General features: G+C 39.0%; 1 protein-coding gene across 2 annotated transcripts in view; it reads left to right on the forward strand.

The window, feature by feature from the left end:
- The window catches only part of CCNYL1 (cyclin Y like 1), a 35,695-nt gene that overhangs the window by 12,134 nt on the left and 10,317 nt on the right, over nucleotides 1-13,244 (forward strand). The window contains exons 2-7 of one of the 2 annotated variants that reach the window (XM_051623365.1): nucleotides 1,926-2,000; nucleotides 6,149-6,183; nucleotides 7,616-7,716; nucleotides 9,143-9,178; nucleotides 9,846-9,897; nucleotides 12,635-12,754. In XM_051623365.1, the coding sequence (XP_051479325.1) occupies nucleotides 1,926-2,000; nucleotides 6,149-6,183; nucleotides 7,616-7,716; nucleotides 9,143-9,178; nucleotides 9,846-9,897; nucleotides 12,635-12,754 (419 nt within the window). The remainder of the gene's footprint in view (nucleotides 1-1,925; nucleotides 2,001-6,148; nucleotides 6,184-7,615; nucleotides 7,717-9,142; nucleotides 9,179-9,845; nucleotides 9,898-12,634; nucleotides 12,755-13,244) is intronic. The other variant, XM_051623366.1, reaches the window with a different exon arrangement.

Raw genomic sequence — 13,244 nt, forward strand, 5'->3', positions numbered from 1 at the left:
TATTTGCATCATAACTTGCTAATCATAAGCTGTATTTAAAATAATATTTCAGTCCTGTTCTGATTATAATTATGTTATTTGGTAAACTAGCAAAATACTTCCATTTCTGAATTGCTCCTTTATGAAATCTAAAATATTGTTTAATATTTGCCATTATTAGGGAATTCCTTGGTCTGTGTCAAAGTTTGTGGGTTTTTTTAAGAGTGCTAGCATTAGAGACTAGAGCTGGTCTCTTTATGTTTCTTATAAATGATTTTGCTAACTCAGTGTTAGAAACTTGTCAACATTGTCGACCAGTTTTAAATAGCAGTAATACGGTTTTTTGAGATGTTAAAATGGGCCAGTACAGCATACCACTGTATGCCATGGTATGTGAATTTCATTTGTATCAGAAAATTAAATGTGTGGTAGTGGTACTTCAGGTATGAGCTGTAAGGCAAATTCTGTTCCAGGACTTCTTATATTTTAACTACATTATTAAATTCATGTATCTGCTTACTGGGTTCCATGAATGAGCACAGTAAGGCAGAAATAGAAACACTGATTTTGTAAGCTAGCTTTTAAAGCTGGAGATGGTGTGGTTTCATAGCTGACTCTGGCCTTTTTTTTTTTTGTCTTGGGGGTGAGAGTTTTCTGCCTGAGCAATCCCTTACGTACACAGTAGAGACTCAAAATGACAGGGGTCTGGATCCAGAACCAGTGTCAGAGCAGTACTGTCGGATTAAGACAAGTGACATTGTAGGCCAAGTACTTGGAAAACACCCAGGTCTGGATACCAGGGTTGTGTACCAGCAGGAATCTGGAAGGAGAAGTCTTGGGGACACATGTACTTTTGCAATTATGTGCACTTGCTGATGCATGAGGGCTGTGGCTGTGCTATGGGTTAGGTGCAGTAGCACAAAGCATTCATATAGTTAAGACTTCGAGCACCAAGACACTTTATGCATACTTTGGCTACTGTTTAACCAGAGTTCTGTTGGTTTAGTGCATAAAAAGCTCTTAAGATTATTTTTTTCATTTAAAGTTGATGGTGATTCTTAAATGACTGTTTCAGTGATATGGCAGTTACATTGGGGTAGCACCTTGAAACACTTAACATGCAAGTTTGCAAGCTTTTATGGTTAGTATGGCCCAAGTAGCAGACAGGAGGAGCAGAATGACAAATGTAAATGGATACAAATTTGACCTTTCCAAGATGTACAGGATCACAGTACTGGATTATGCTGTTCATATGTTTCATCAGCAGACTTTTTAGTGATCACTCCCGTCTTAGTCTAAGGGAGCAATAGATCCCCTTCTAATGTCATCACTTGTTTATTGTGGCAAAAGATTAAAGGAATAATTTTGTTCTTCACTAATTGTGCATTAGTTGTACAGGGTTTTACTTGAAATTCCAAATGAACAGAGTAGTGCAAGAGCCATGTTTGGTATTCATCAGCACTGCAAAAGTTATTTACTAGGTTCTTTTATAGGCCCACAAAGATTGTTTCCTGCCATATTGGGTACTTAAAGCATAGAGTTATAGATTGGCAGTGTCCCGTTTTGTTGTTTTGGTTTTTTTCTTAATTATACTCTTCATAAAGTTCTAGTTTACTGCCCTCTAGAGAGCCCAGACTCTGCATCCAGCTACCCTGACATGCAGGGTGTTGTTTTCTGAGATATCCCTTTCTAGATACTGTTCTGATGGAAACTGTAGGCTACTTCAGAGCTTCATGGCAGCAGGAATAAGTCTGCAGGCTTATTTTACAGAGAGAAAAATGTCAGATTTTTATTTATTTTGGCATTATAGAGAGACAGCCTATTCTGTGTGTTTCTGATCTTGTTTTCATCGTTATGCTTAAATGTTTTAAGGCTGGGTGGGATTATTGCAGAAATCATCTTCTGTTAAAGGTATCTCTTTTTTTTTTTTTTCCTTTCTGTTTCAGACTTAGCCTTGGAATCTAATCCATCTGATCATCCCAGAGCAAGCACAATTTTCCTGAGCAAGTCTCAAACAGATGGTAAGTGAAGTTTTTCCCAACTTAAAAAAAAAAAAAAAAGGAAGAAAACTGGAAAAATAGGCTATTTTAATTATACAGCTTGAGAACACTTAAATTGCTTTAATTCTTTCAAAGCATAGGGATTAATAATTTGCAAGTTTACAAAGAAATGTGTTCATAAGCTGTTTTACTTAACACTTAAAATAACTACTTCTTCTGAATGCTTAACAATCAGGAGATTTCAGAGTCTGGATCCTAGCAATCTGAAGAAGCAAAGCTTTCTTCGTTATTGTAATCTGAGTTTCAAGCAGTGGTGGGTTCTTTATGACCAAAGAATGCTTTAAAAATTGCTTTAAATAAAATAAAAACAACCAAAACAATAGAGGACAACTTTCTGTAAGGAATAATAAGCCTAAGCCCTCAGTCCATATCAGTTGCTTTTGAATAAGTTATTTTAAACTGTTTGAATAATTTCAGTAGCATTATTATTCTTGAATCCTGGTTTTAATTATGTATTGGGATTTTCAGTTTCTTTGCAGATCCCTTGTTTATGTAATAAAGTCAATTTTGAAGAATTACTATAGCTTGTGCCTTCCAAATGCTGTTAAAAAGTGGAAGTGTTTCCATATTGTACAAATAAAAAAGAATTCTGCCAACAGTAAATTCTGAACTTGCAATTAAAAGGAGTTTAAGATAATTATTTTTAAAATGCTTTTATAGTTGGTTCTTGTTTGAAGCCCTGTCTTTTCTAATAAAGTGTTGCACTTGAGATTGGATGGGTTGATGCAAAGCTGCTGTGTCTTCTACCTTGGCATAGCTTTGCCACAGAGAAGTAGAATTATTTTGACAGGTCTGTCAGTTGCAGTCCTGAATCTTATGGCAAGTAGCAAAATTGTCAGTTGTATCAACTTCACAATGCTTAGATGGTCTGTGAGCAGTGGAAACTAGCGCTAGCAGGATGCCAAGGAAATTGAGGCCACTTTCCTTCATGCCTCTGAGGTCAGTCTTCAAACAGAGGATTGACCTGCACATTTCAAACACCTCTTAAATGAGTACTTCTTAAGTTGAAATTAGCAAGTTGACACAGTTCTTGGACATTTTAGTGCAGCTTTGCTGTACAGCCTCTCAGCCTTGCTGCAAATCACAGAATCACAAAATCACAGAATGGTTGTGGTTGGAAAGGACCTTCGAGATCACTGAGTCCAACCATAAAACAAACAAAAAACAAACAAACAAACAAATCTCCACAAACACCCAACCTACAATCTCGGCCACTAGAGCATGTCCTGAAGTTCTGCATTTACATGTTTCTTGAATACTTCCAAGAAGGCTCCACCACATCTCTGGGCAGGCTCTTCCAGTGGCTGACCACTCTTTCAGTAAAGAAATTCTTCCAATCTAAACCTCCCCTCCTTGAGACCATTTCCTCAACATCCACCTCCCTAAAACCTCTTTCAGGTAGCTGTAGAGGGCAATAAGGTCTCCCCTTAGCTTCCTCTTTTCCAAACTAAACATCCCTAGTTCCCTCAGCTGCTCCTCATATGACTTGTTCTCTAGACCCTTCACCAGCTTGGTAGCTCTCCTCTGGACATGCTCCAGCACCTCAATGTCTTTCTTGTAGTGAGAGGCCCAGAACTTAACTCAGTACTCAAGGTGTGGCCTCACCAATGCCAAGTACAGGGGCACAATAACTTCCCTAGTTCTGCTGGCCACGCTATTCCTGATACAGGCCAGGATGCTGTTGGACTCTTGGCCGTCTGGACACAATGCTGGCTCATGTTAATCTGGCTGTCCACCAGCACTCCCAGGTCCTTTTCTGCTGGGCAGCTCTACAGCCCCTCTTCCCCAGGCCTGTATCATTGCCTGGGCTTGTTGTGACCAAAATGAGGACCCACCACTTGGCCTTGTTGAACCCCATACAATTGGCCTTGGCCCATTGATCCACCTGTCCATGTCCTTCTGCAGAGCCTTCCTGCCCTCTTGCAGATCAACACTCCCACCAATTCAGTGTTATCTGCAAACTTACTGAGGGTGCAGTCAATCCTCTCATTCAGATCATTGATAAAAATGTTGAATAAGACTGGCCTCAAAAGTGAGTCCTGAGGGGACACCACTGGTGACCAGCTGCCAAATAGATTTGATCCCCTTTACCACAACTCTCTGGGTCCAGCCATCCAGCCAGTTTTTAACCCAGTGAAGAGTATACTTGTCTAAGCCATGATTCACCAGCCTTTCCAGAATGCTGTGGGAGACAGTGTCAAAGACCTTACCAAAGTCCAGGCAGACAACATCCACAGCCTTCCCCTCATTCAAAAGGTGGGTCATGTGGTCATAGAAAGAGATCAGGTTGGTCAAGGAAGACCTGCCTTTCATAAACCCATGCTGGCTGGCCCTGATCCCCCGGCTGCCCTGCAGTTGCCCTGTGAGCTCCCTCAAGATGAGCCTCTCCATGATCTTCCCCGGTACCAAGGTCAGGCTGACAGGCCTGTAGTTCCCCAGATCCTCCTTCCGGCCCTTCCTGTAAATGGGTGTCACATTAGCCAGCCTCCAGTCATCTGGGACCTTCCCTGTTGACCAGGATTGTTGATAAATGATGGAGAGAGCCTTAGCAGGCTCCCCTGCCAGCTCCCTCCGTACTCTTGGGTGAATCCCATCCAGCCCCATAGACTTATGCATGTCCAGGTGCAGAAGCAGATCATGAACTACTTCCTCCTGGATTATGGGTGGGTTGTTCTGCTCTCTGTCCTTATCTTCCAGCTCAGGGGGCTGAACACTCTGGCAGGGAAGCTGGTCTGGCTATTAAAGATGGAGGCAAAGAAGGCATTAAGTATCTCAGCCTTTTCCTCATTCTTGTTTGCAGTTTCCCCCCCACATGCAGTAAGGGATGGAGATTCTCCATGGCTCTCTTTTTATTGTTGATGTATTTATAAAAACTTTCTTTGTTGTCTTTTATGTCAGTGGCCAAGTTGAGCTCCAGCTAGGCTTTTGCCTTCCTAATAATTTCTCTGAATGACCTAATGAGATCTCTGTACTCGAGTTGCCTTTCCCTTCTTCCAAAGGTGGTTCAAGCATGTTCAAATTACGTGAACAGCCTTGTTGGGGGTAATATGTCCCTTAAACATGATTGAATATTCTTCTAATGTAGTGTATTGAAATGTGTGCACTTTTGTTCATGTAGAAAAATTGTCTAATAATAACAACTACTAAACCATTCTGTGAAATGTCTATTAGTTGGATTAATTGATTTTTGCAGAGTGTTTTTACAGACAAGTCAGGCAGAAGAATTTATTTTCTAATATCACTGGTGCTCCTGTAGTTAACCTTTCATAGGACTAGTAGAATTAATATCCATAAGTTCTCTCTCATTGAGATGATACCAGGATTATGAGTTTTGATTTAGGCAAAAAGACAAAAAAACTCAAGTCTCTCCCCCAGTTTTTATTTTTTCTTGGTATGTAAGAGAATGTGTCCTAACAAGTGGCAATGATCTAAGGTCAAAACTTTGGCAAAGTCACCTGTCTAGGCTGGTCACAGATGTATATAGCTTTCTGCATTTAAGCAGCTCTTGGCTTGCCTGTAGCAGCACTGCTGTACTGCTGCCCTTACAGCAGGAAGTTAAACCTTAGTCTTTTTTTGAAAAGCTGACACAATTTAAAATCATCAAGTAACATGGGTTGCAGTTGCATGATAAATAGGAGTAGTTTGTGCCCTTCTACCTTCTGCTAATAGAAGGAGAGAAAACACATATAATGCTGGGCACCTCACTTCTGCATGTGTGCCTTGGGCAGGTTCAGGGTGTGATGTTTTTACTTCTGTTTGCTGATTGGTTGCTGTTGGATGTTGGACTTGGTTTATTTGGACTATCTGAAATAATCTAGTTTTTCATGACATCGAGCATTTCTTCAAAGCCGAGACATTTTCCCTTAGTGCAATGGGTAGAAGTAGTTCCTAAAAATACATGTGGATAATTGGTATTGTATGTAGTTTGCTAGCTTGACGAAACTCAGTATATTTTCCTCAAACTACTTTTTTCATACAACTAAAGTCAGATTTGAAACTTAATACTCCTGTATTTCAGAAAACAATGTTATTAGAATTACTTTATTGAATATAAATTAGGATTGTGTTTTCGAAACCTTTCTGTTCACACTCTTTCTCCCTCTTTCTAGTGCGAGAGAAGAGGAAGAGTAACCACATCAATCATGTAAGTAAAACAAATTCTTAATGTGCTGTATAGGTGACATTATTATGTTGGGGCAAAGACAAATTCAAGGAACAACTGTTGCAGTTCTAGGTATATAGTCCTACCCATGTTGCAAATCCTCCTGAGCAGGAGAAAACTGGATTATCTTTGCTTGTCTTGAAAAGCAACCTGGCACAGTATCACAGAGCATAGAATGGCTGTTGTCAAAAGAGTAAGAATTTTTTTTTTCTTCTATCAGTTTTGAGCATTTTGGAATAGTAAAGGAGAAAATACAATTCAAGTGCCTACATTGTTGTTTTATTATACAGAAAACTGGATTCATTTCTCGGCTGAGATGACAAGTCTTAAATGACTTGCTGTTTGAACACTGCTGCAGGACTTACAATCTAAGAAATGTATCTTGTTATCTGTTGCATTTAGTATGATTATGGGGGTTGGTTGTTTTTTCTTTTCTTTCTTTTTCAATTACAGTTCAGCTGTAGTCTGCCAGCACCAAGGGAAGTGTGATTGGATTGTTTTTGCTGGCAAACTTCAGCTGGAATGGGAGATAGTCCCAGGCAGCTGTTGAATTGTGAAGGGTGCCAACATTTTCATATGGATAACTTTCAAGTCTTTTAGACAAGGCATTTAAAAAGATTCTGGCAAAAACGAATGCATCTTGCATTGCTTGATTCAAACTTCTCCCTCAATTATGACATCTTAGCTCTAGTGTGAGGCCTTCTCTAAACATGTTTAGGGAAGCCTAACTTAGTATTGCCTAGGAAGATTCCATACAGTGTAAAATCTACAGGACTAGGATAGATGATGGCACGTATTGCTAGCTCTGAATAGTAAAAGTAAAGGTAATAGTAGTACTTTATTTCCATACCTCAGATGCTAAACAAGACATGAGTGAAGTGAGCAATGTCAGAAAGAGGTTTATTTTTTTTCAAAAATATAACAAGACAAAACCCCAAATGCAAAGTTGTCTTTTTACAGGGACTGGTACTGGTTAACAAAATGTAAAGGTATAGGATATAAAAGAATGGAGAAGGTGATTATGAGGTCACAGGGAAATCTAACAAAGTACATTGTAGAGGGGGAAAACTGAGACCCAAACTGGCAAGAATGTAATGGAGAACTTAGAAAACTGGAGGACTTGCTGCTTTAGCTGCAGCTGTTTCTGCTGAAAGTTACTTACCTAAAAACACCATGTTGTATATTACAAGGGGAAGATTTATAAACCTGTCTTACACAAAGGGTATCCTTAGGAACTTGATTTCTGTAGGGTAGTTTGCATAGCAGGAGCAATCATCTACAAAGACGGCCTCTGCAGGAGCTACTTATGGTGTAAAGCCAGTCAGTATTCAGTGTGGTAAACCAAAGCACACAGAATTCCTCTTCTTGAATGTATTTCTGTTCTTTATTTTTCTTTATTTATTTTTCCCCCAAGGTTTCTCCTGGGCAGCTTACAAAAAAATACAGCTCATGCTCAACAATATTTATAGATGACAGCACCGTCAGTCAACCTAACCTTAGAAGCACAATAAAGTGGTAAGACCCATTTGTCATCAACAAGGAGCTGAGCAGCATTGCAAGGTTTATTTGGTCTTTTGTGATGGTCTTGTCTGTTCCAAAGCCACACACTGCTTATTGGGGTTGGTCAGGGAAGGGGTGTAGAGGTCTGGCTAATTATGACTGCTGAAGCGAGTTTTTTTCCCAGTTACAGAACTAACATATTTTGTTGTATTTCAAAACAGTTATTCTGCACTTGAGAATCTGAGGCAGTGCACAAGTGTGTCAGCATTTTGGGTGGAAAAGCCTGTGTTGGAATGGGGAACTCAAAGTCTTCACATAAAAAGCCAAATCCTGAAACTCTTGATCTGGGAAAACTTTAAATTGATTTTGAATGGAATTGCAGGAAAAACGTGTATGACTGTCTGCTACTTGCCAGTGGTATTAGTCTGCCCTCTAGTCGTGGATAACGGTATGCTACTGGCTTTGGGTTTGGTTCCAGCCTTTCCACTTTTTCTTCATATACTTATTTTAGATAGCTGAGTTTGATAAGTAGTCTTCTTGGTTCTCCAGTGAAATGGCTGTTTGGCCTGGGCACCACAGAGACAGGCATTTGTGCACAGACCTTACCAGCCAATAACTGAGAAGAGAGCTTTACTGTGCTTGAAGGGAAAGTAAGGCAAAGTACCTTTGGGCCCAGAAGCCTTTACTGTGTCTGAGTTGATTTGTTGCTTTCAAATATGGTTTCAAAGCTAGGTATCTAGCATGTCACTCCTCTTTTCTGGAGAACAAAACCTAAAAGATGGTGCTTGTGCCATTTTGAAGTTGTGTACAGCTGCCAACAGATCAGAGCTTCCCTGTGACAGATTCCTGTAATGGCAGTGTTCCTGTTCTCACTACCAGTAACGTATCTGAAATTTGGCCACAGTAGTTGAGTGTCTATATGAATGCTATTGCCTTACGTGACTCAGTGGAGACTGAGATCTTTTCTTTTCCCCTTCTTGGATTATGCTGACATCATATAATCTTTATTATTCTCTTTTTTTAAGACAGGTCCTAAATTAGACAGCCAGAGATACAGAGTTAAAACATCAGTACAACCTCTACAACAGTATATGTAACTTCAAGTAGAATTTTTATTATATTTTAGTTGTGAATAGTCCACATTTTCAATACGTTTCACCTAATCAGGCAATTAAAGTGTGTGTTTAAAATGTGCTATAATATTTATTTCTTGGCACGTATTTCTACAAAAAATATGAAAGTAGCTTGGCTAGCAAATCTGATTTGGCCAGTTTCTGTTCAGGCAGGTAAGCATCAGAAATGAGACAGAGAGTACTTGAGAATGTGAGCCAATGCATAATGGATTCTGAACATTTTGACCTGAACAGCAGCTTTTGGGTGGAATAGTGTGCACAGCCTGTACTTTGTTAAATATTATCTTTTTTTTCTTTCTCTCTTTTAGTGTAACATTAGCAATATTCTACCATATAAAGAAGAGGTGAGTGAATTTTATTTTTTTTCTGAAATGTAACAACTTTCTTTCTGAGCCAGGGATATGGTCTTGATCACTTCAGTAACAGCTAGTATAACTGAAAGGAGCTGAAAAATCTGACACTTTATGCTGCTTCCATGTTGTACCCTAAGCCCTCTGAAGCTGATATGGAAAGGTCAGTAATACACCCACCCAGTGGCACATTCTTCATTGAGAATGAAGCATAAAAAGTCAAAACGACAAGAGTAAAGAGAATACACTTAACTTGCCACAAATCAGCCTTTGAACTTTGTTTAGATTTTTCAGATTACAGAGGTACAGATAGGAACACTGTCCTATCCACAAATAACCCGTGACATTATAAGTAGGTGCAACATATGCTTCAAAATTACATCTGCCTTTTTGAAATAAAGGCTATTAATGAGAGAGTTTCACATTTTAAGGGAGTACTGTACTAAGCATAGTATGAGAACATGGATAGCTATTTGTCACTTCTTAAATACTCAGTTGTAAGATCTCATAATTAAGTGCTTTGTAAAAATAAAATCTAACATCATACCGTATTCCAGGAAAAGCTGAAGTATAAAATGTCTCCCTTTACCCTCTTTTTTTTAGCAGAGCATAGCATTACCAATTAACTCTTGTTGCTAAAACAGAGATTTTTACTTTCTAGAGATTCTGACAGATCATTGGACATTTTTGATGAAAAATCTCATCCTCTCACAGTAAGTGTAACTTTCTGATCCTCTGAATGTGTATCAATATATGTATTTTTTAACATTGTGGTTTGTATTGTGTAAATCATAAAAATGTCTTAGCACCAGGTTAGAAGCGAATTGATCTTAAATTGTATCTTTAGATGTAAAATACAGGGCAGACAGTGTCCTCTGGACTTCTGATATCAGCTAGATCATGAACAGAATCCTGTCTTTCTAAATGTTGCAAAGTATGTGTGGTTATCATAGAATGCCAGGTTGGAAGGGACCTCAAGGATCATCTGGTCCAACCTTTCTAAGTAGGCACAGAGTTTACATGAGATGGCCCAGCACCATGTCAAGCTGAGTCTTAAAATTTTCCAGTGTTAGGGAATCCACTACTTCCCTGGGGAGATTATTCCAATATCCTACTGCTGTCATAGTGAAAAATTTTCTTCTGGTGTCCAGTTGGGACATGACCTCTTGTCTTTTCCATGTGACTCTTTGTAAATAGGGAATCTCCATCTTTTTGGTAGCCACCCTTGAAGTACTGGAACACGGTAATAAGGGCTCTCCTAAGCCGTCTTTTCTCAAGGCTGAACAAAGCCAGTTCTCTTAGCCTTTCCTTGTACAATGTTTTGAATATAAATAGAAAGTGAGCACATGCATATTTCATATCAGAACTTTATTGTCTGACTCCTTTCTTCCCCTCTTCAACACTACGTTAAGTCTTTTCTATTTATTTAGGAAGGCATGGTTGGTAGATATGTGCCTAATCTTAAATGACTGCAAACAGGAGAACGTAGTACATGAAGCAGCACACAAAGCAGGAGAGAGTGAGTCAGGTTTTCAGAAACCTGAGAGGCAAAATTTTAAAGCAAATATGCTTAATGCTGCTTGCAGTAACAGCTGGGAGCATTCAACGTGTTTTTTAATGTGACTGGTTCTGGTGCACCTTTTTAGATAATCTTTAAGATGCAAAAACCTCACAGTACAGGTGAGGTCAGGAGTGGAGTTTGTGCTTTTTATGTCCAGTTTGAGCACCACTAGGTAAGGACTTTCTTACAGAACCACTTCCTTTGGTTTTCATTTGAAATTAATTTAGTGAAGCTCAGTTGGCTTTAAAAATTCAGTTTGCTCTGGGACTTAACTGAGTGAATGCAGCTTAATCTATCTTAGATTTAGCTTGTTAATGAACAGTTTTTAATAAATATAAATTTGTAGAGTTTCATCCCTAAACATGACCATTGTGCTAGGAATTGCACACTTGAATAAATGTGACTCTTTATGCAATAAAAATAATGAACTTCAGGAGAAGAGCTATAGAGAAGATTTTTTTGTAGGTACTGTGGCACTTCAAGGGAAAAGTCTGGTCCAAAACTATTTTAACTGCCTGAATTTGTTGTTTCATATTGAAAATTATTTCTGTAAGATGAACTCCACTTCATCAAACAGTTTATTTAGCAACCTGGCCTGTTTTGATCCTTTCATGTAGCCTACCTCCTCTTTAATGAGTATGAATAGAGGAAAATCCTTGTGTCCTTTAGGGAACACTTAAAGGTCTATTCTATCTTACTGCAGTATACAGACAGAAATAAAGGCTGTATGTCATACTTTCTGAGGGGAAAAATAAAAATGGCTTGTTAGTTTCTACAGCAGTGGGGTTTTGGCTGGTTACCTACAATTCTTTTAAAAAGTTTAATTAGCTAGGAGAAATCTTAGAGCACCTTGTACTGTAAAGATTCAGTCACAAGGAGTCCAAATCCAGGCTCTATTAACCATAAGAGCAGAAGAAACAAACTCTGAGTTCCCAGTATCACAGGGCTTAGTCACACATATCAGTCCAGTCCTTTCCTCTGCAGTGCCAGTCAGCAAAAATGTACTTCAGGTATGCATTTGTAGTACTTGGAGTGCAGGTATTATGCAAGGGGGATCCTGCTCATGTTATTCCTAGTGTTGCATGCCCACCTTGAACAGGTAACTCCATCCATTAGTGGTGTGCTGGAAGGCTGTGAAGCTTCAAAACCACATTGCTGCTTTGCTTACCTTATGACTACTTGTTAAATGACAAGCAGCTGTGCTGTTCTTATCTGGTATATTTAACATACTATAGGTCTAAGTTGGACTGTAAGTAGAAACCTATTCAACTATCAGTTTTGCAGAACCAGTGTGTGAAGTTGGAGCTTTTTTACAGACTGTTTATTTCTAGGCTTTTCTTCTCTAGTGGTTCATTAGCTTTGTTGTCTTTCTGCAATCTCAAGGATGAGTACTACGAAGTCAGTGTAAGTTACCTTCCCATTCTAGCTGTGACAGAATTATTGTCACATGTTCTTTAGCTCATCCTCAGCTGGAAGGGGAATCTTACAAAGTCTCTTAATTTTGCCTTTTGAAGAGCCAGTGCTTCCCTGGTGTGTGTACATATCAATGATTTTCTTGCAGGGAGAGGCCTTTTTTTAAAAAAAAAAAATCTTTTAGTCTTTAAAATGTTGCATAGACGCCTGTAATAACAATGGTAGTTCATGCTCTTTCCCATTAGCCTTACAGATCAGAAAAGTGTTCAAAAGAAAGATATTATCAACTCAAGCTATTGTGTTTTGCTTGGAATATTCATAATATTGCAAGGCTGCTAGCTTTGCTCAGTGCATCATTTTGTTCTGTCTCTATGATGAAGGACTCTTCAGTGAGAAGAAACACCCATGTGTGTCTGTTCTTTAAAGTCAGTATTAAGTAAGACAGATTTCCAGTAATTGTGAGACCTTTCTTTCAGCGGGAAGAAGTTCCAGATGACTACTACAAGCATGACCCTGATCACAAACACATCTACCGGTTTGTTCGGACACTTTTCAGTGCTGCACAGCTGACAGCTGAATGTGCAATAGTGACACTGGTAAGAGATGCCCGAGTACTGAAACTTGAGCTTTTGGGAGACTCTCTTTTTTTCTCTCCCCTCAACGAGTGCGCTGGGCTGAACTGACTTTTAAAATAGTTACAGTGTCTCTTGAAACCTTGTTAATGATGAAGGCAAAGTACAAGTGAGTTAAAGAAGATTTCTAAGTAGTCAAAGAAGTGGTTAACTAAAAAGTAACTTACCTTTTCTATTGAGAAGCACAGAACAGTGGGACACTGTGAAGAGTGGGGTATAAACAGATCAGACACAAAGACATATTTTATTTCAGTTGTGTGGACAGGAAAGTGGGAATTTTGAGTTCATATTAACCAAAACAATACAAGTGACACTCCCTAGGCAGTCGAGGATCAATCCTATAGGAACTCTAGAAGATTAACTTGCTTATTATTATGGCCTTCAAACATTGCCATCTTTCTATCAAACTTTTTTAACTAATCAAAGAGGTGATAACTTTTTTCCTCCAGGTGAC

Source organism: Apus apus, chromosome 6 (assembly GCF_020740795.1).
Source record: "Apus apus isolate bApuApu2 chromosome 6, bApuApu2.pri.cur, whole genome shotgun sequence".
Lineage (NCBI taxonomy): Eukaryota > Metazoa > Chordata > Aves > Apodiformes > Apodidae > Apus > Apus apus.